The sequence below is a fragment of the Musca domestica genome, unplaced genomic scaffold (assembly GCF_030504385.1).
Source record: "Musca domestica strain aabys unplaced genomic scaffold, Musca_domestica.polishedcontigs.V.1.1 63, whole genome shotgun sequence".
Lineage (NCBI taxonomy): Eukaryota > Metazoa > Arthropoda > Insecta > Diptera > Muscidae > Musca > Musca domestica.
Genome location: NW_026712370.1, coordinates 4,246,082 through 4,268,168, shown reverse-complemented (window position 1 = coordinate 4,268,168; position 22,087 = coordinate 4,246,082). Strand labels below are relative to the sequence as shown.

The 22,087-nt window shown below is 33.3% G+C and overlaps 2 protein-coding genes across 3 annotated transcripts; one reads left to right on the top strand and one right to left on the bottom strand.

Moving 5' to 3' along the window:
• Window positions 1–1,621: 1,621 nt before the first annotated feature.
• On the top strand, window positions 1,622–3,072 carry LOC101897264 (uncharacterized). Its single transcript, XM_011297911.3, has one exon. It carries the CDS (start codon window positions 1,622–1,624, stop codon window positions 2,708–2,710), a length of 1,089 nt encoding a protein of 362 aa, XP_011296213.2. The 3' UTR covers window positions 2,711–3,072.
• A 5,144-nt stretch (window positions 3,073–8,216) lies between these two features.
• LOC131805882 (DNA-binding protein Ets97D-like) lies at window positions 8,217–14,644 on the bottom strand. 2 transcript variants are annotated; one of them, XM_059129638.1, is made up of 7 exons: window positions 14,458–14,644; window positions 14,205–14,340; window positions 14,077–14,146; window positions 11,528–11,660; window positions 11,162–11,466; window positions 8,886–9,165; window positions 8,217–8,819 (listed from the first exon to the last, which is right to left on the bottom strand). In XM_059129638.1, the coding sequence occupies exons 1-7, from the start codon at window positions 14,525–14,527 to the stop codon at window positions 8,359–8,361; spliced, it is 1,455 nt and encodes a 484-aa protein (XP_058985621.1). In that variant the 5' UTR covers window positions 14,528–14,644; the 3' UTR covers window positions 8,217–8,358. The 2 variants fall into 2 exon arrangements, with proteins under 2 accessions (XP_058985621.1, XP_058985620.1); XM_059129637.1 differs by having other exon boundaries at window positions 8,217–8,822; window positions 14,458–14,643.
• Between the last annotated feature and the right edge of the window lie 7,443 nt (window positions 14,645–22,087).

Below are 22,087 nucleotides of genomic sequence, written 5' to 3'. Positions count from 1 at the left end.
CATAGATTTTTAAAGAATTTTCAGCATTTTTTTAGATTTTTTTTCGGATTTGAAAACATAAATTTTTTAGGAATATTCATCACGAATTTATTTATTATTTTTAGGAAATATTGTCAAGGATCGGGTTTTTTTAATATTTTTAAATATTGCAGAGAATATTTTTATTGTTGCCTTTAATATATTAGAGCATTTTGGCTATTTTTTATAGTGAACTTTTAAAAAAGATTTTTTTGTTACATTTTGGAAATTTTTTTTTATCAGGGATATTGAATGAATTTGGTGGTATATTGTACATTTTTATACCCCCAGCCATATGGCTAGATAGGGTATATATCATTTGATACGGTCAAAACGGTCCCAGTCGAAATAATGGTAATAGACTCTAGGTCTCCTTATGCCAAATCCGTTTCAGGACATTTGGAGTCGATCTAGCGATGTCCGTCCGTCTGTCTGTCTGACTGGTGCGCACAATAACTCTCGAAGGGAGTATCCGATTTGGTCCAAACTTTTTTTATCAAACTTAGATCGAGTTCGGAGATGGACAATATCGGACCACTCCTTCTGGGACTTCCCCCACAAATTATCAAAATCCGATTTTGCTCCAACTTTGCAAATCTAATATTTGCATCAGTGTTGAGGCAGGTGCGAAAATAAAAAATATCGGCCCACTCCTTCTGAAACCTCCCCCACAAAGGGTCAACATTTTGAATAACTATATATCTTATAGAATGTTAAATAACAATCCGATTCGTTTATCTTAATACTTCTAGCAAAAAAAGATCTGTTATAGAGAACGAATAGAAGGGACCACTAAGCATCCGATTATCTTCCAATTTTTACACATTCAATACTTTTATCGAAGTTCCCATTTTATAAGCCAAATTATAGTTGACACTATAACCTTACCAAAATGCAACAATATGTTTTATCTTTCCTGGATACAGAGATATGTGTCTTTGAACCCGATCGACCTGATTCTATTCAGTACAGCTTTCAAATTATGCATATATTATCCACATCAATTATATAGATCCGTTCTTGGATCCAGACTTTCCGCTCAAATACCCCGGTCCGTAACCCAAGAAAAAATACTTTACCGCAATCAGGGTAAAAATATTTAACTCTGGAAAAATTTTCCAAAAAATCTGACAATTTTTACTAAATTTCAATTTAACAATTTTATTAAATTTTATTAAAGATGTCATAGCATTTTTAGGAGATTATTTGTAAATCTTTTTTTTTACTTTTTGTATTTGTTTGTTTTAGAATTTGTTGCGAAAAACGTCCCGCAAAAAAAATGCTTTCCCGGAATGAGGGTACAAATATCTAACTCTAAAAAAAATTCTAAAAAAAAATTTGAGAGTTTTTACTAAACTAGAGTTGTACCAATTAAACAATTTTTATAAAAATAAAAAAAGAAATTTTCCAAATAAATATTTGTATTTTCTAAAAATTATTTTTAATTTTTTAAGATATCACAAAATTTTTAGGAGATTATTTCTAAATCAGTTTTTTACTGCATTATATTTTATGTTATTTTTAACGAAAAACCTGAATTAATAATATTAATTTGAAATATATTTAAGAAAAATGTTTCAAAATCATTCCTATAGATATTCTCATGACTGTATATCGTTGTATTCTTGTATCTTTATTTCTTTTATTTTTATTTTTATTTTTCTGCCAACATTTCGTGAAACTAATTCCTCCTTTACCATGTTTTCCCATTTTCTTTCCAGGTTGTCCACTCACGACAAGTTCACACTGCTTGAAATGCAATCGCGAGGGTTGCATCAAGTGCACCTTTTACCTGGTCACCGATACGCGCCAATGTGTGGAGCGTTGCCCATCTGGCTATGTTGATCAATGGTCGGCGCACACAGAGTTCATGGGTCGAGTGTGTGTACCCATTGGCTATTCCGGTGCACTGATGGCTGCATTGGCCGGCATGTTTGGCGGTTTCCTAGTCTGTCTCTCTATCTTGGCTGTGGCCGTGATGCTGGTGAAACGTCGCCGTCGACGCAAGGCCATCAAACAGAAATTGATAAATGAAAATACCATGGATCGTTCGGATTTTTTACGTCAGTTGAATGATATGCGCCCCAATGCCGAATATTTCTTGGCCATGTTGAACGATACGAGGCGTCAGATACGTAAGCTCTATTTGGCTGGTGATGTGGCGGCAGCCAATTCGTACAGACCGATTGTGCGAGATTTGGCTCGAATTTTGATTTTACTTAATCGACCAATAGAATTGATACCAGCTGCGCCGCATGACTGGAATCGTTTGTATACATGGTCTGAGCAGGTGCTTGAGCGGTATAGGCCTCAGGTAGGCCAGTTGATTGATATCTTTCAAAATTCGAATGGCGTGGATGTGGATGAGTTTGATGCCACCTCGGTGTATAGGCAAAAAGTGGGCGGTGGAGGGTTTTATAAACAGAGTGCCACTCTGCAATCTTCGTCAAATTTAACAGCCGGCAAGGGTGGAGGAAATGGCAGCAAATCGCAAAAAATGCATTTATTCGGCTCCCTCATTAGCCTGCACGAGTTTGAGGAGCCCCGCCCCTCCGATCCCTTTGGCAGTAGCTTTAATACCCTTAAAAGTGGTAATCTCATATCCGATCTCAATGCTAGTTCATTGTGGCTGGAGGATGAGTTCTATAAATTAGGCTTTCGACCGCAAGATGAAATAACGACTGAACTTTAGAGTAGCAGCAACTCATTAGCATCAGCATCTTTGCGAAGGTATTTTTAAAGTGTATTTTCTGTTATCATTTTTTTTTTTTTTTTTTGTTAAATCAAAAATAAAATTCAAAACTTTATTTTTCTCTTTTTTAAAAAATTAAGTTTTCGTTGTAAACTGTGAATATGTTTTTTTAGTTTAATTATTATAATTACATTTTTTGTACTTGTATTTGATCTTAATTTATATGTAAATCTGGAAGTATTATTGTTAATCAAGTTGGTCCAAAATAATGTCCAAACTCATAACAAACAAAAAAAGTGCTCAAATGAATAAAACAAAGAACAAGAAAACAAAACGAATAAAAATGTAAATAAAACAACAAATTATGTTTAATTATTTTTTAAGCAACTAAATAATGAATTAAAATTGGAGAGTTCTGAAAAAAAAAACGTTTTCTCAAAAAAAAAAAAAATAAATAAATAAATAAATCTCCCAACATTTTTTGTCAATAGATTAAATTTATCCTCAGTAGCTAAAGAGAAGTTTTTCTGTGGAAAAAAAAATCCTCAGTAGCTGAAGATAAGTTTTTCAATAGAAAAAAATTCACCTCAGCTCAGAAAAAACCCATCCTCCGTGGCTATGGAGAATTTTTTCTATAGAAAAAACCCATCTTCCGTGGCTGAGGAGAAATTGTTCTATGGTAAAAAACTCATCTCAGCAGCTGAGGAGAAGTTTTTCAAAAGAAAAAACTCACCTCAGCAACTGAGGAGAAATTTTTTCTGTGGAAAAAACTCACCTCAGCAACTGAGGAGAATTTTTTCTAGGGAAAAACTCACCTCAGCAGCTGAGGAGAATTTTTTCTATGGAATAAACCCATCCTCAGAGGCTGAGGAGAATTTTTTCTATGGAAAAAACCCATCCTCAGAGGCTGAGGAGAATTTTTTCTATAGAAAAAACCCATCCTCAGAGGCTGAGGAGAATTTTTTCTATGGAAAAAACCCATCCTCAGAGGCTGAGGAGAATTTTTTCTATGGAAAAAACCCATCCTCAGAGGCTGAGGAGAATTTTTTCTATGGAAAAAACCCATCCTCAGTGGCTGAGGAGAATTTTTTCTATAGAAAAAACCCATCCTCAGGGGCTGAGGAGAATTTTTTCTATAGAAAAAAACCCATCCTCAGTGGCTGAGGAGAATTTTTTCTATAGAAAAAACCCATCCTCAGGGGCTGAGGAGAATTTTTTCTATAGAAAAAACACATCCTCAATAGCTGAGGAGAATTTTTTCTATAGAAAAAACCTATCCTCAGGGGCTGAGAAGAATTTTTTCTATAGAAAAAACCTATCCTCAGGGGCTGAGGAGAATTTTTTCTATAGAAAAAACCCATCCTCAGTGGCTGAGGAGAATTTTTTCTATAGAAAAAACCCATCCTCAGTGGCTGCGGAGAATTTTTTCTAAAGAAAAAACCCATCCTCAGGGGCTGAAGAGAATTTTTTCTATAGAAAAAAACCATCCTCAGGGGCTGAGGAGAATTTTTTCTATAGAAAAAAACCCATCCTCAGGGGCTGAGGAGAATTTTTTCTATAGAAAAAAACCCATCCTCAGGGGCTGAGGAGAATTTTTTCTATAGAAAAAAACCCATCCTCAGGGGCTGAGGAGAATTTTTTCTATAGAAAAAAACCCATCCTCAGAAGGTGAGGAGAATTTTTTCTATAGAAAAAATTCACCTCAGTATAGAAAAAAAATCCTTCCGCTAGAAAAACTTCTCCTCAGCTACTGAGGTGAGTTTTTTCTATAAAAAAACTTCCCCACAGCTATTGAGGCGAGTTTTTTTTTATAGAAAAACCTCCCCAACTACTAAGGTGAATTTTTTCTATAAAAAAACTTCCCCTCAGCTTCTGAGATTAATTTTTTTTACTGTGGTAATTTTTTTCTATAGAAAAAAAGTCACCTCAGTAGAAAAATTATTCGCAGTAAATGAGGATATGTTTTTCTATAGAAAAAAGGGAAAAAAGAAGGAAATTCCTCCTCAGCTACTGGGTTGAGTTTTTTTATGTTTTTTTTTTCATTTGAAAAAAATGTTTTTAGCCAGAAATGCAGATTTTTATTTCAAAATTACTTCTCTATGCAAAAACGAAAATTACTTTGTAATATAAAAATATATAACCACTATTTACCATTCTCTTTATATGAAGGTTTAAGTCCATGCAATGTCCAGTAAATAAAGTGCCTTCCACACCTACAACCTAACCTAAGACGCCGTATTTTCTCAAAACAAAAAAGTGTTAATCTCCATAACGCCATGGAAATCATGCGTATTATTTTCAGTTAAACACACTCTTCCCAATGTTGAGTTTTTTCTTTGAGGTCTTCCTGAAAACACTAAAACATATATTTATTTAAGTTATTGTCTTCCGCACTTTTGATTTTTAATTTTTAACAAAAAAAAAAACATTCCATGTGGATTAAAAAAACTGTATTTATGTTTCCATTTCGAATATATTGTTAACATGTCTTTTCCTGTCTTTCGTTAATTTTTTGTTTTTTAATTTTGTTAAACTAGTCACAAAGAATATTGAACACAAACACAAAAACGCGTTGCAAAAAATAATCAAAATTACAATTTTAAGTTAAATACCTATCTATATATATTTTGTTTATAGAATTATAGAAGAAAGAATCATAAATTTCTGTATCTCTTCTCTCTTGTATATTTTATAAAATTATAGAAAAATAAGTGCGATTTTGTCGATATTTAGTTTAGCAATATAGTATATAATAAAACTCAAAGAATATATATATATATATATATATATATATATATATATATATAAAAATATATATATATATATATATATATATATATATATATATATATATATATATATATATATATATATATATATATATATATTTAAAACAAAAAGATAAAATTTAAATAAAACTAAATTAAAAATCTAAAAAATGTACACCTTCAATTTTTGTTTTTATTTTTCAAGGATGTTAAGGGTAAGTATTGAGAGGATATATTTTAAGAATATTTTTAAAGGAAATGCCAATTTATCCATCAGATCTATCTTCTTGGATATTCAATGATTATTTTTGTCAAATAAGTTTCTTTTCAAAAGCAACAAGCACGATTTTAAAGGTTTGGGAGAAATATTTTAAGGTAATTGTGGTGGAATTTAAAGGGCTGGATTTGTTTGCCTTTTTCAAACACATTATGGCGATAATTTTCGATTCCTTAGAAAAGAAATTATATCCAATGACCTGCAGAGTTATAATCATGGATCATGCTGCTCAAAAACTATGTCTTGTCTCTCCATTAGGAGGTAATCATCTGTTTGCCATATAAAAATCCAAAGCATACTTTCAGGCGCCACATAAAAAGAAAATGAAACCAATTTACAACACTGGTAGTGGTATCATTTTAGCGCCATCTTTTGGCACACATGATTCATTTTGAGGAAATATTTTTTAACACCCGAGCATTTTGCTTTTTTCCTGAGGCCAAATTAGTGGAATTCTTGAACACCAAGGAAATTTAAATATTTTATATAGAAAAATTTAAATCGTTATTTGAATTGATGATATGGTCCATATAACCTAAATCAGAAAGGGCAAATTCCACCTTTTCTTTTGAAATTTTCGGATTAAGATTCCTTGTAGTAATTCCATTTTAGGGATATAGCGTCTCCGCAATTGAGTCTCCAAAGGGTTGTTTTTTTTTTCAAAAGACAGGATGAGATAAAAAAAAAACTGCAACAAAGTCAAACGCCATAATTTTTATTTTTTTTTTAATTATATCGAATGAAAGCAAAAAATGTCTGAAATAGCATCAAATTTTAAAATAATTTTAGATTTGTTCGAATTGGTCACATTTGGCACGAATTATGGCCTTTAAACGGCCCATGAAACCTTCACATGCTGTCCGAATGTTGCTCTGCGGTATTGGACGCATTCCCGGCGAAGCACTTGATTGAGGTGATCGACACCAGCTTTGCTTTCCAAAATACTCCAGACAAAATATTTCTGCTGATGTTGCTGTTTTCTTCCGTCCATTTCCTTGACGTCGAGCTACGCTACCAGTATCACGAGCGATGGCACGAGACACAAACGATTTATTCACATTTAAATGCGGGAATAATTTTAACAGCTGTCGGTCGAGTGGCTTAGAAATGACAGCAGTCTGAATTTGGGTTCAGTATTTTCAGCTCACCCTTTATGCTTAAAAAACTGCCTTTTAATGCGGTCGTAGCGGTTAAAAATATTCTACAAAATTTTTTTGTCATAAAATTCCACTATAGTTTCAAGAAGAGGCAAAAATTCTAAATTTTGCTGCCTTAACAGAAAACATCTCTTTGGGGGTAGAGTCGTACTTTGTATGAGTTTTTTGCAAAATACTCCAACAAGGTATCGTTTTAAGGGGGTGACGTTAAAGACAGAAATATTCTTCATAAAATTCGCTATAAGTCACCAAAGAAAACAACCCTTCATTAAATATCAAAAAATATCTAAAAATAAAAATTAGGAAAATATTTTCTAATTTTTGATTAATCTTTTCTCGTTCTTTTTTCGAATTTATACTCTAAAATATCATAAAATTTCGATTTAGGCTGAAACTGTCAGAAGATATTCTGCACAAAATTTAACTAAAAATTTCAGAATAAATTATTTATCTAGGAACAATAGTTTTTAAGAAAATTACATTCGAAATTTATGTATTTCAAGTTAAAATTCTCTGTTGTTGTTTTTTACTGTTAATTTAAATAGTTTCTATTCTACTTATTAGAATTTATAAGAAAAAATAAAAAAATTATATGAAATCCGAATTATTTCAAAAGGCCTATCGAAAAAACCCTAAAAAATGAACGGAATAAAAAATATTGGCTGCCACGAATCATGTGCGACAATAGATGGCTCTATAATCAATGTTTAGCCAGTGTTGTAAAACGAAGCTCTTTCGCTCATTTCTTTAACAGTCGCCTTGAAATATGCTATCGGTTTTGTTAATTTATATTTAAATTCGCTACACTATTTTACAAACAAATATAAACAAATAACTTTTAAAGTTAAAAATACAATGGATTGAGATGGAAACAAAAACGATTCCATTTGCAGTATTTAAAGAAAATAGTTAAAATTTAAATACCATTGAATTTTAAGCATTTCATTTAAATATTTAGCATTTCAGCAAGTATTAATTATTAGATTTTGTTTCCTTTTACATTCCTTAAAAAAAACCTTTCGATTTAATAACAAATCGCATTTGTTGTTACAACAATATTCAATTCTTAACAATATTAGTTAGCTTTCTTATTTTCTTCAATTCGTGTATACACATAGTTTGTTTGTATGTGAAACTAAAAGTGATATAACAAAATGGTTGCACAATTTCAATGAATTAATAATGAAAAAAGAACTTAAAACTAAACTTAAGAAAAAATAAAGAGTTAAACAATAGTATGTGGTGTAAGTAATTAACAAAATGTTTCAAAATGACAAAATGAAATAAAAATATATACTCAATGATTATTTTTTTAATTAAACACAATTAGAATTAATGTAGACAAAAGAAAAATAAATGTTAATCGGATTGTATATCCGGACAATCCTCAATAATGTGCTCCTCCAGCAGCGTGAACAATGGTTCTTCTTTCACCTTGACCCAAGGTCATTCTTCGTCGGTTTTTGTGTCCATTTTCTCCAGATAAACAGATTCATCCACAAACGACTTTTCATTGACCAATGCCGATAACTCTGCCGCTGAATAGCCAATAAGTAGCTTCAGGTCACAGTCGAATTTATAGGCAAAACGTTTACCCGACACCTTGGATATCATATCTCCATCATAGTAATAACGTAAGGCTCGTGACAGTTTTTCATAATTCATTGCTGGTTTGTTTTTCTTTTCGCCCCACAGACGGGCAACTTTTTCGGGATCGGTTAGTTTAAATTCACCATCATTGCCAACCCATTGAATGATATCGACATGTTCACGATCGGTTAGTATTTCTAAAAGGAACTGCCATAATTGTACTTGGCCATTATTGCCCGTTCCTACGCCATATGAAGTGTGAACGAGGCCAGTAGCTACCAGACTATTGGGGGCAATATTTAGTTCGCTCAAAGCAGCTGCTGGGGAATCAGAATAAAACCCATTAATTATATTCAGACGAAAGAGTAGGGATCAATACTTACTTTCCTTTTTCAAAGTATGGAATGTTTTGCGCATAATTTTCGGCTCCCTGGTTAGTGTTGTTGGCAAGACGGCACTGTTGGACTGCCGGGGTTCAGGTGCAGCCAGTGCTGTCTCAGCTGCCTTATGTACCACGGATACAAATTTACATTCCTTGAGCAATTGTATATGTGTCCAAAAGACATTGCCCGGATCTGTGGGTATCTTCTTGCGAAATTCTTCATGTGACAGTGAACACAATTGTCGACCAGAAATTGACCAATCGCTGATATGGGCATCGGCCTGAAATATGTAAGGAAAAAAGGAAATATGAAGTAATAATTGAGACTCATAGGGATTTTAGTAGCTAATTTGGTAATGTATAAAAAATTATGCCAAATGGCTTTTAATAAGATAGACTAAGAAACCATCAAGGAAAATATGACAAAGAGCCGACTTAGTCTCTTTGCATAAAAAAACTACACAACTCAGGTGTTTGAGATGTAAGCTATTAGTTTGAACTTCATACATAAACTCGTCCAATACTAAATTTACATTTGTACAGGTAGATATGAAAAAACTGCATCCAACTTCAGACTGTTGTCGTTTCTAAGCCAGCTGTTAAATTTATTCCATTGGCAGGTCATAACATTGTTTACAAGCTACTCCAGCATTTAAATGTGAATAAATCTTTTATGTCTCGTACCAACGCTCGTTACCGTGATACTGGCAGCGTAGCCCGACATCAAGGAAGAGGACGGAAGAAAACAGCAACATCAATAGAAATGTTTCGAAAAGTAAAGAAGCGACTTGATCGAGACCCGTGTCGCAGTGGCCGAAAAATGGCTAGTGAGCTGAACATAGTGCAATATTCCATTAGGTAAAGCCATTGAAATTCCAAAAAGTGCAAGAACTTACACCGCAACAGATAGAAAATAGACTCAATTGAGTTAAAGAGTTGCTTCGCTTGGCCGAAAGTGGTGAACTGCCAAATTTGGTTTTCTCCGATGAGAAAACATTCGTTGTCCAGCAGTTTGTAAACAAACAAATTTATCGTGTTTACTTGCCAAAGAGGTCAGCTGAAAATGTGCACTTTCGGTTGGCCACCAGAACTCAAGCGCTGATGGTGTGGGCCGCCATAACAGCCGATGGTCGCTCTCCGAATATTACCGCGAAAATATTCTGAAGGTGCACCATCGCACTCAGCACGCGCCACCCAAGAATGGTTACAAAATGAGGTTCCTCGCTTTATTTCCAGCGAACAATGGCCATCAAAATCTGCGGATACCAATCCTGTATGGAGTATTTTGGAAAGCCTGGTTGGCACTAAAAAATACCAAAGTGTCGATCACCTCAAGCAAGCGCTTCCCGGGAATGGGCCAAAATACCGCAGACCAATAATCGGGCAGTGTGTGACGGTTTCATTGGCCGTTTGAAGGCCATAATTCGTGCCAAAGTTGACCAATTCAAACAAATCTAAACTTATTCTAAATTTTGATACTATTTCCTAATTTTTTTGATTTCATTCAATAAAATTTTAAAAAATGTAAAAATTATGGCGATTGACTTTGTTGCAGTTTCTTTTATCTCACCCTATAAACCTTTGGGGGCTGATAACGATTTTAGTATATCGATCTCCTGCCATCTCAAAGTATAGGGTCCTCTTTGTATATAAGAACAATTTAGCTTAATTTTAACGAAGGATACATAAATCTATTGTCTGTGTAGAGGACTTGTAAAAGATCTTTTAGCAATTGGACATCTTCAGAATCTTCATCGCCTTGAAAAGGCTTTAAAAGAGGTTAAAAAAGAACTTATTTGTCCATTTTTGTTCATTGTCGTGTATTTAGAAAAACGTGAAGAGGATATAGAGGATTATAATTTAGGAAAAAGACCCTCTTACTAAAGATCTACCGTCTAAGGAAGCCCTCCACAATATCTTCTGATTGCATAAATTATTAAATAGAGAATTATTAATAGAACATCTTTAGAACAGCCAGCTAAATGTCTTCTATTTAAAAATACATGTAGATGGCCTTGTGTCTGAGGAGAACATGTAAAATGTATTTCTGATACATAAAATCTGAATCAAAAAATATCTACAGAATCATTTCGACCAGAACGACGTCTGTAAAATATGGATATTCTATCCATCTATGAATATCATAATTGGGCTCTACTATACATTAGAACCGCAATAGATGTCCTATCTGTAGAGGTTCTAGGCTTGTTCAAAATCTACCATTCATGAAACATTTGTAGAAGATTGTTCTTCCCAGAAGGCCTGTATTTTACTCACCAATTGAAATTCTCGCATTGCCCATTGAAACCAGTATTTCACTTGAGGCACTGTCCATTCATTCGGATCATCTGGTATTTTAAGTCGCGTCTGCTCACGTCGAAATTTGCTATCTAACACCCAGTTAAGACAAGGTTTATCCTTCAATTTCGATACTGCCGACTCATTTAGCTCTGTAAGTTCACGTTTAATTTTCTTCGGCTTTGTTTCCTCCTCAGTGTCGTCATGGGATTCACTGGTGCGCAAGGGTGCTTCATCATCGGTGGAGACGTCACTTTTAAATGCTTCCTCAGCGGCAAGGGCAGCTGAGGGGAAAATATTTTCTTTAGAATTTTTAAATATAAAATAATATTCAGTATTACCTACCTAATGCATCCTCGGTGGGTTTTAAAACATCCAATATATTGATGCGTTTAACAATGTATTTGATTTCAACATTAATCTGTACCAAACCTTCTCCTTTGACACATTGATCGACAAGGTTTTTGTGGGGTTCCAACTGGAAAGAAAACAGTTATTACGAATATGAATAAAAGTTGTTAGTCATTAAAGAAGTACTAAAAGAGGAGGCATTGAGCAGGAAAGGTAGAGGAATTAAAATCAGCCTCGCACATTTTTTAGGTCACTCCTGGCTTATGTAATGTGTACCAGCAATGACAATTAAGTGTCTTCGCCTTAAGACCATTAACGTATTGGTGTATAATCTTATTGGAAAACTTCAAGGACCTTACTCAAACTATTTTTGTACATATCTACTGAAAATTAAAATATTTGGAATATATATTTTTCGCCAATACTAAGAGTCTTCTATGTAACTAAAGGGCTTTGTTTTTTCAGTATCAAACCGGACGCAAAACCATAGGTAGTCCTTGTTATGCGAATTACAACAACAGGTGCTCCGCGAAACAAATTTTCATGTTTTTTGTTGTATCGGAATAGTCTGGTTTTGTTTTTTAAAATATAACCTTAAGCCTTGGGCCGGGAATTGAAACATTCTTTTATGGACTGACACAAAACTCGGCATATATAGCCGTGTAATTGGAATGTTATCAATGTCACCTTTACAGTTGTATGCATGTTCCATGTAAAGTATAATTGTTATCACCATAACAAGAACTCCATAAGGTTAAATGCGAGTAATCAATAGGTGGCCCACAATCTATGCCCTTTTGAGGGCTTAACTCTAGTTTAGTAAAAACTCTTCAATTTTTTCGAAATTTTTTTCAGTGGTAGGTATTTTAACCATGATCCCGGGAAACTATTTTTTTCTTGGGGGACGGACCTGGGACCCCAGATTTTTGACCCGAAAGTCCGGGTTCAAGACCCCGACTAGACCCGGATCCACTTACCCGATATAGACAATATGGGTATCGTTGGAAAGCTTATGAAAATACCTATCCAACAAGTGGTCACATGATGGGGTAAGAAGTTACGGTTCGGAAGTTATAGTCAAATTATCGATTTTTTGGACCCGGATTTTTTATAAAACCCCCAAAAAGTCAAAAAAGGGTCCATTATGGGGGACAACAAAATTGATGCCAAATTATAGCTGACACTTTTACCTTTCCAAAATGCTACAATTTGTGCTAATACCTTCACTGAGTCCAGAGATATGGGTCTTTCCATCCGCATAACCCGATTCTAACCAGTTCATTAAAACTATGTTTTCAATAAAAAATGGTATATTTTGCGTAAGAATGAAGTTCAGAAATCTTTGGTCCGCGTTAGCCGGTGTAGGACATACCCAGAGGAGAAAATCTCAAGCCCCGGCCGAAGGCCGGCTACTTACAAAAAGTATCCGATTTATAAAACTTTGGTTCGCGTTAGCCGGTGTGGGACATACCCAGAGAAGAAAATCTCAAGCCCCGGCCGAAGGCCGGCTATTTACAAAAAGTGTCAAATTTAGAAAACTTTGGTTTGCATTAGCCGGTGTGGGAAATACCCAGAGGAGAAAATCACAAGCCCCGGCCGAAGGCCGGCTATATACAAAAAGTGTCAAATTTAGAAAACTTTGGTTCGCGTTAGCCGGTTTAGGACATACCCAGAGGAGAAAATCACAAGCCCCGGCCGAAGGCCGGCTACTTACAAAAGGTGTCCAATTTAGAAAACTTTGGTTCGCGTTAGCCGGTGTAGGACATACCTAGAGGAGAAAATCTCAAGTCCCGGCCGAAGGCCGGCTATTTACAAAAAGTGCCGAAATTATGAACCTTTTGTTCGCGTTAGCCGGTGTCGGACATACCCATAGGTGAAAATCTCAAGCCCCGGCCGAAGGCCGGCTATTTACAAAAAGAGCCAAATTTAGAAAACTTTTGTTATTCCAACGACTGCTACGCGAAATAAACACTTTTTTATTAAAAACATCATTTTAATGAACTGGTTAGAATCGGGTTATGCGGATGGAAAGACCCATATCTCTGGACCTGAAAAAGGTATTAGCACAAATTGTAGCATTTTTGAAAGGTAAGAGTGTCAGCTATAATTTGGAAACAATTTTGTGGACCCCCATAATGGGCCCTTTTTTGACTTTTTGGGGGTTTCATAAAAAATCCGGGTCCAAAAAATCGATAATTTGACTATAACTTCCGAACCATGGCAACTTTCCCCTTCATGTGACCACTTGTTGGATAGGTATTTCCATAAGCTTTCAATCGATACCCATATTGTCTATATCGGGTAAGTGGATCCGGGTCCAGGTGGGGTCTTGATCCCGGACTTTCGGGTCAAAAATCTGGGGTCCCGGGTCCGTCCCCCAAGAAAAAAATAGTTTCCCGGGATCAGGGTAAAAATACCTACCTCTGGAAAAAAATTCTAAAAAATATAAGAGTTTTTACTAAACTAGAGTTGTTCCCTTTTGAGTAATCTGCTCCATGGACGAAAAGTGCTTCATTAATGTGAACACCATTAAATTCCCTTACCTCTTGGGCATCTTGGAGCCAAAATTCATAGCCTTGCAGGCTAAGGCCAACTTTCTTTTCCAGCAGTTTTCTGAAAGGAAACAAAAATCATTAAATAAAAAACTAAATTCCTTTACACTTCCACTTACTGTAGCGTTCTCAGTGGCTCCCTGATATCCATATGCATGATAATCTCATTGTCTGAACCCGCATTGGAATTACTATCATCCTGATGGGACATATACAAATCGCTTTGCTGAAACAGCTCATTGGCCATCATTCCCTCTATAGAAATAAAAATACATATATTTAAATTTAGAAATACACTTCCTGTTTAGATTTCCACCAAATTTGATTGACGATCATGGCATATCCGCCACAAGATCTGACAAGAATACCCACCTAAATCACCACCACTTCCCAAACGCTGTATTAATTCCTCTGAGAGTTGTGATAAATCGTTTGTTTCCATTTTCGGTTTTGTACTGATAATTGTTTATTAGAAAAATAATATTATTTATATTATTTATTAAAAATGTTTTGTTTCCTCGAATATGATAGGGATATGTAGGTCGACTTCCGATTAATCGACTTTGAGTACTCAAAGTACTGAAACTCGAACTCGACTATGGACTTGGGTTAAAACCGAGTACTCGACTATTCATAGTCGATTGTTCAACTTATGCCATGCTTATGCAGTGCCCGTTTATATGGCACAATTCGTAATTCATAGCAACATCATAATTCCTTTTTTTAATTTTTTGTTTGTTGATTTTTATAGGAATTTGTACGAAAGTACATAAAATTAGCATTAATAATAATAGAAGAAATTATAGTTTTTTTCTCCAAAGATTTATTTTATTTTTCATTTAACAATTTTTATTCATGTAAGATTTAAGGCTTTGTCTTATTAGGCTTTTAGGTTATTCATGTTTTGAACTTTTTGTATAAATGTTGACATTTTTCATAAATTTTTCTGTTTTTGCAATCGGTCGGAGAGTCACTTGTCAAAAAAAAAAAAAAAATCGATACAAAAATTTTGAAAATATTGCCTTTTTTGCCAGTTTTCTGAAGAAATTCCAACTCATGGACAACTCGGATGAGAGAAGAAGCTAAATTTACTTTAGTTTGAATGCACATACGCCATTCAACATTATATCGTTCATTCATAATTTTCAATCTTCCTGAAAAATTTAAAAATTCCATAAAATTTTTCTACAGGGTTGCCCATATTCGACGGACCCACGGACAACGCCATAACTTTTGACAGAGATGTCACATCGCTTAATGACATACCGCGTTTGAAGCGTCAGTCCAAGCAGATTTTTACGATGAACTAATACACGCCACGCGAGCGCTCTGGCATGGAACAAAGAGCAAAAATCGTTTTTCTGATCTTTTGTGTGGGGATTCAAGCAGATATTTTATAATTAATGGTCGAACAACGAATAAATAGCAAATCACATGTCATGTGAACTTACTTTACTCACTGTTTCATGGCAGAAGAATACAGGCAGATGCATCAACGCTTGGGAGCATTGATATGTCAAAATGTTATGTTTTTTTAAATATAAATAGATTTTTATATTTTTTCTTATACTACGCCATCATCGCGCATAGAAACATTGATATATCAAAAATATGTTAATTTTTCTTTAAAAATAAGTAGATTTGTATATGTTCTCTTTGAATAATTTTTCGTTCAACATTTTCAATTCTAAAATTGGTTTGACAGTTCATTGTCCCATCAGCTGTGTCGACGCGTCTACCTCTATTCTTCTACCATGTCATTGTTTTGTTTCCTCGAATATGACAGTCAGCTAGTCTAGGTAGGGATATGTAGGTAGACTTTCGATTAATCTAAAGTAGTATACACACTGTCGGTTCTGAATGTCAGTTTTTCGCCAAATATCGGTTGCATGTCAATGTGGCATCTCAATTCTCTCATGTATTACGAAAACACAAAATTTTCTGCGGTTATTGGACTGTCATCAGTTTGTTTTTTATTTAAATTTGTTGTTGTATTGAATGATGTGAACATAGAACAGGCATTCAAGAAATAAATTTGAAGCGTCAATATCGAATCAGAGCAAAAATGAAGAATTAAAGAAATGGACTAAACAATGCCATGCTGAAGTAAAATTTAGAATTCTTTAATACTTAATTTTAATCTTAAAATTTTGTGCACAGAAATTTGTTCAACATAGGCCCATAACGTAATGGCCATGGTAGAAGAATACAAGTAGATGCATTCTTCCAAAATAAGTAGATTTATATATGTTTTCTTATACGACGCCAATCGGCGTTTTTCATTCAAAAATTTAAATTCCAAAATTGGTTTGACAGTTCACTGCCCCAGCATTATTGTCGATGCGACTACCTGTATTCTTCTACCATGGTAATAGCCATTCCTTCTTTATTTTCGAAGTATGTCAAGACTTTTTATAATATGTTAAGACTTTTTCATCTGCGCTAAATTTTGTTGGAAGTTGCCAAACTTCTGAGCTGTATCTGATATCTGGTACCAAAGATCATTGTTGTGGTGTGCATATTGCGAATGAAAGGAACTTTAATATCAAATCGGATGAAACTTATATATGAGAGCTATAGCTATATAAATTTGAAGTACTTGCTTTTAGGTTGAATTGGGTCGGAAATGCCAAAATTTTTTGTGCACAAAAACCTGAAATCGGACAAAAATATATATCCAAATCTGAACCGATCTTGACAATATTTTAAACACTTATTTTAAAGCTTTATATGATATGTGGTGCCAAAGATTATTGTTGTGGAGTGCATATTACGCATGTGATGGTATTTAAATCCAAAATCGAATGAAACATATATATGGGAGTTATAGCTATATCTGAACCGATTTTCTCTAAATTTTATGCAATTGATTCTAGACTAAATTGTATTTATATTTGCCATTTGGTGCGCATTAACCTGAAACTGGTTAAAGATTTATATCGGAACTATATCTAAATTTGAACTTCAATTTCAATATGGTTCGCCCTTGGACCAAACAAATATTGTTTGGAAAACTTAATCTCAATCGGATAACAAATGTGCCCTGCATTTCGTTCACAAAAATACATGGACAGACGAACTGACATGAACAGAGAAATATTCTATGAAGATCCTCAAAAGTAACTATGGGCCTATCTGGCTTCATTTTTCATGTTACAAACAAATGCACAAATACATAATACCACTGTGTAGTGTATTTCGTCTGACAGAAACTTCCCGGAAAAACCGTTAATTACTGAAATTATAAGCATTATAATTTTACCGATTTTTTCCCCAAAAAGTTATTTAGTTAAGTTATTCAATCCTGATATTTTACATGATGTCATCTTTCATATACTATCATCGAAGTTTCACTGTATTTCAAATAATACATGAAAACCATTTCAACTCAAAACTAAAAAATAAAATTGGTTTAGAATAAAACGACTTTATTTAAAATTGCAAAGATAAAAATCCTCCCAGAAGTCCTTACCTATTTTGCATTGATATCAATAATTTATTTCCCCAATATTACATTTCTAGGTAAATATTCTCCCTTTAAACTGATGTTTACCTTTTTTACCTTTTATTCACTTTAGCATCCTTTAAAACAAACAATACACCGGCAAATACTCAATGTCAATGTTAAAGTCAAAAATAACAACTCTTCTCTCGATCACTCCCCACTGTCAATGGCTCAGAAAATTTGCGTCACTCCGTTTAGTTCTCTCGTTGAGTTCAATCATTTCGGCCGTGTTGTGTGGTACGCTCCATAAAATTCGCAAATAAAACGAAGAAAAACATAGAAAATATTCGGAAAAGTGTTAAAATGTTAAATAATATTACATATTTTAGTTTATTTCATATAATTTGTTCGGAAAATAGTTGAAATTTCAACGAAATATCAATGTTTCTTAAATGAAGTGTGCTCTCGTAGAGATGTGTGTGTGTGCTCATAGCAAATCTAGTGTTTCCGTTTGGTGGTTTTGCAAGCTCTCTAAGAAAAAAGGCGCAATCCAAAATGGCAATGCCTGTGCTTTCGTGCATGTGTGTTCGTTTTATTTTCTGTGTGCGAACGCTTTCGGTTGCAATCATGTTAAAATCAACAAATGTGTTTGTTTGTGAAAAGTATAAAAGAGCTTGCTACAAAAATGAAGAAAATATTAATATCCGCTTCCATTGAATAGCTTTTGTATTGTATTTTTTAAAAGCTTTTTCGTTGATAGCTCAAATCTTTCGTGTCCGGTTCTTTTGTAAAAAGTCGATGTTGTGAATGTGTGTGTGTGTGTTTATATAATGTTATGATGCCTTTATAAAAATGTATAACAGAATTTCTACGTTATTTTTGCATAATGACAGGGTAAGGTTTATTATTATTAAATATTGCATTCAGCTTTGAAACCGATTTAGATGTTTTACTACACTCTGCAAGAAGATAATTGGGGATATATTTTTTGACTGAAGTGTTTCATTGGGGAGTGTTTCAAAAACACAAATTGATAACTATGCAACAGATTAAACACTGACAGGATATATATAATTTGACATGCCGCGCAGTATTATTTTCGAAGAGAGCATACGATTTATTCCAAACATGGCATATTGTCATATTTTTATTAAACTTTGATCGAGTTCGAAGAGTGTGATATCGGTTTACTCAAAAAAAAAAAAAAATCAGATTTCATATGGAGCGATTGGAGTACGCGATTTTTTCGGGTTCTAATCTATATAGGGTAAGTGCGCCTAAGTTCGGCATGTCCCAGTAGTCGGCAGTTTTGAAATTTAAACTTAAATAACTAAGAATAGAATTGATCAAATAATGAAATAATTGCAAAAAAGCGTCAACAGTGTTCTCTGCTCTCATTTGTAAAAAAAAACAATGAGCTCCGATCATTTATTACGAGAGAATAACGGTTTTCGTCAGTGAGTGTCTTCCAAGGCATGCGATAGTGCTTGTTTGTAAAGAAAAAATTGGTGGTGGCGTCACTTAATAATCGATTTAAGTAAATTAAATTTAATACTTTTTAAATCAGAAATATTTCATAATAGTAAATAACGCCCTAAAGACCATTTTATAACTTAAAACAATACAAATTAAGTATTTTTCTGTTATATTATTTAATGTCGACATTAGGAACAGAAAAAAACGGATTTGCCAGTAGTTGGCAGGGGGTGCCGATTACTAGAAAAATATCATATTTGACCAATTTCATCAAAACTATTAAAAAATAATCCAAAAAATATTCAAATAAAAAAATAATTTTTAGTCGGCAGTTGCTTTTATTTGTGCTTTTTGACCAACTTTTCTAAATTAAGTAGGGTTTTTAAGTCAATTATTTGACGTTTTAGATAGCGGTGGCATTTTTGAAAAAAATGTTGCCTATCAAAAGTAAAGAGATCAATTCACAAATTCCAAATATAATAAAGGTACTTGTTTCTTTTATTTAATCTCATTTTTAATTTAATTGAAAATCCATACGTTACTGAAGGTAACCATACTATTCTTGATTTTCTACCTATATTTGGTTTAGAATGATAATTAATTAAAACACTATTTAAAAACGAAATTAATTTCAAATTCTGGATTAAACTGTGAATTAGCAATATATCATTGTTTTATACTATTTGAAATAAAAAACATACAAAATAATATTTTTTTACTGAAATACCATATGCCGACTACTGGCAAATAGACATGCCGAGCATTGGAAAATGGTGTCGACTACTGGCAAAAAACTACTATTTTAGTAAAATTGGAAATTTTGCCAATTTAATAAAATCAAATTATATTTTTGTTTATTATTTCGAAAACTAAATTGGAATCTGAACAACTTTATTTTTCTGCAATTAAAAGATTTCACTCAGAATGTTGAAAGATTGAAAAATCGAAAATCCTAAAAGTGCCGACTACTGGTACACTTACCCTGTATATGAAACCGTTGAATTCATTCAAATATGCGTATGGTTTCAATAGATAACTCTCTGGAGTATTTTATACATCTTGGAATGGTTCTTAAAGAAAATGATGTCCTTAATTTAAAATATAATATAAAACATCAAAAAGCTGTACAAATGAAACTTTTTAACCGATCAAAATTTGTAGGTACCATCGTAAAACTGGTTCGTAAAACTACTGCAATACATACTGAGGCTATGTTCGCTTCCTGTCAAACACACTTTGAAACAAGTTAAAAAGTATTAGTCGGTATTGTCGGCAGTTGTATACCATTGTTCGATTATTTAAATATATTTTAACTTTTGTTATATCTATAGACCCTATATGGAGTGGATTCCAAAGGAATGGCCAATTTCGTCCAGTTTGTATCCGATCAAATTAAATATGATATAAATATTGCGACGTGTAAGGTTTGGACTGGTTACTTCCTTCACTTTATATGAGATATCCGATAATTTTAAGAAAATGTTAACATTTGCGTGAGGTACCGAAGTCGACCGAAGTATTCCATTTTCTTACTAAATTTTCTAATACAGGTAAAAATATTGGTATGAACAATATTACAAAAAAAAATCGAACATTTATATCCAATTTTACGCCAAATCATAAATTTTGATAAATCCCACATTTATGAATCTTTCCTGAGTTGTGATATCGGTAAAGATTATTATTAAACTTAAGATATCCGAATTAAAAAAGCATTAGATCTGGCATGAATATAATAAATAATAATTTAATATTTAATTTAAATAATTTTATTATTATGTGGGTCCAATCTTTTGCAAACTCCTCCAAAAAGGGTATACGTAACAAAATGTTTAAATGCTGAAGGGCCGAATTTTTCCAACTTTCATATAGACATTTAAAAATCATGACTGCAATCCATTAAGCACTATATCCTTACCGTAATCGATAAAGAGGGCATATCGTTTTATAGGTTAAATTGTGAATCATCAAATAATGGTTTAAGGCCCCATGTCTCGTGGGACGAAACCTTTTTAAAAATACTTTTTTAATTCGTAAAATCTGTATGTCTCTCTCATAAGTATATATAATTTGGTCCATCGTAACATTTTTTCGAACTCATGGAATGCATATTTCATGGAAATCGACGGAATTATCCGATTTGAATAAAGGAAGGACCTTAAAATATTCTTTTCATAAATGTAATTCACAGCATCGAGCTTTGGCATTGGTTTTCGGTAACTATGCGTTACCAGGTGGCGCTGTCACAAATTGAATAGAGTAGAAAACCGTACTGCATGTATTGAAGGTGTTAGTTACCAAACATTATTTGGATATCCTTCATGACAACAAACATGATATTTTTCGTTCATGTGACAGATTGATAAATTAATTTTTTAGACATTAAAAGTTTTTTTTTTTTTTCAAAATGTTAACCGTTTATAAAAGATGAACCGGAGATATCAAAATTGCGCCTGAATTCCACATAAGTAAAACGCAGAGGTAGGATCTGCTTATCATGATGGAGTCCACAATATTTAATCTAGACCTTTGAAATTTCACACACAGGTTTATATTATGAATAGACTAATTGGTATGGAAAATGGGCTATATCGTTATATGAGGATTTTCAGGTTTTTAAAGGTTCCTGTCAAAATTTCCAACCAAATTAGCTGAAACAATTGGGGTTATCGGTAGGTCGGTTCCATGTTACAATGATATCAAGGTAGGGCTATGATACCATATGATTTCAATTTTTTTATATTCTTGGCTTAATATGTCATCTTTATTTGTTTATATATGTGTTTTCTTTTCAATAACAAAAAAAGTTGAGAAAATATTCAAATTCGGGTGTTTTCAAAATGTTTTTTTCAACGTATGCATCGACAAAATCTAGATTTTTTGTAGCGAAATAATCCTTTAGAGATATATACTACATGATTTTGAAAAGAAGTGTTGACCTTTCATTCAGTTATCGCGGTGTTAAATTATTTATTCAAAATAAATGCAACAAGTTGTTTGATTTTTTATTGTTTTGATACTAATTTTGACATTACAAGCCAAACAGATAGACCTCTATACTTGTAATTTTTTCAAAGTTGA

Excerpts from the sequence above, each read along its gene's own strand:
- LOC131805882 (XM_059129637.1), bottom strand. The coding sequence starts at position 14,527 with ATGGAAACAAACGATTTATCACAACTCTCAGAGGAATTAATACAGCGT. Across the intron at positions 14,341-14,457 it reads GGGAAGTGGTGGTGATTTAG|AGGGAATGATGGCCAATGAG; the intron begins GTGGGTATTCTT and ends TTATTTCTATAG. Across the intron at positions 8,823-8,885 it reads CCATACTTTGAAAAAGGAAA|CAGCTGCTTTGAGCGAACTA; the intron begins GTAAGTATTGAT and ends CTGATTCCCCAG.
- LOC101897264 (XM_011297911.3), top strand. The coding sequence starts at position 1,622 with ATGACTGTATATCGTTGTATTCTTGTATCTTTATTTCTTTTATTTTTA.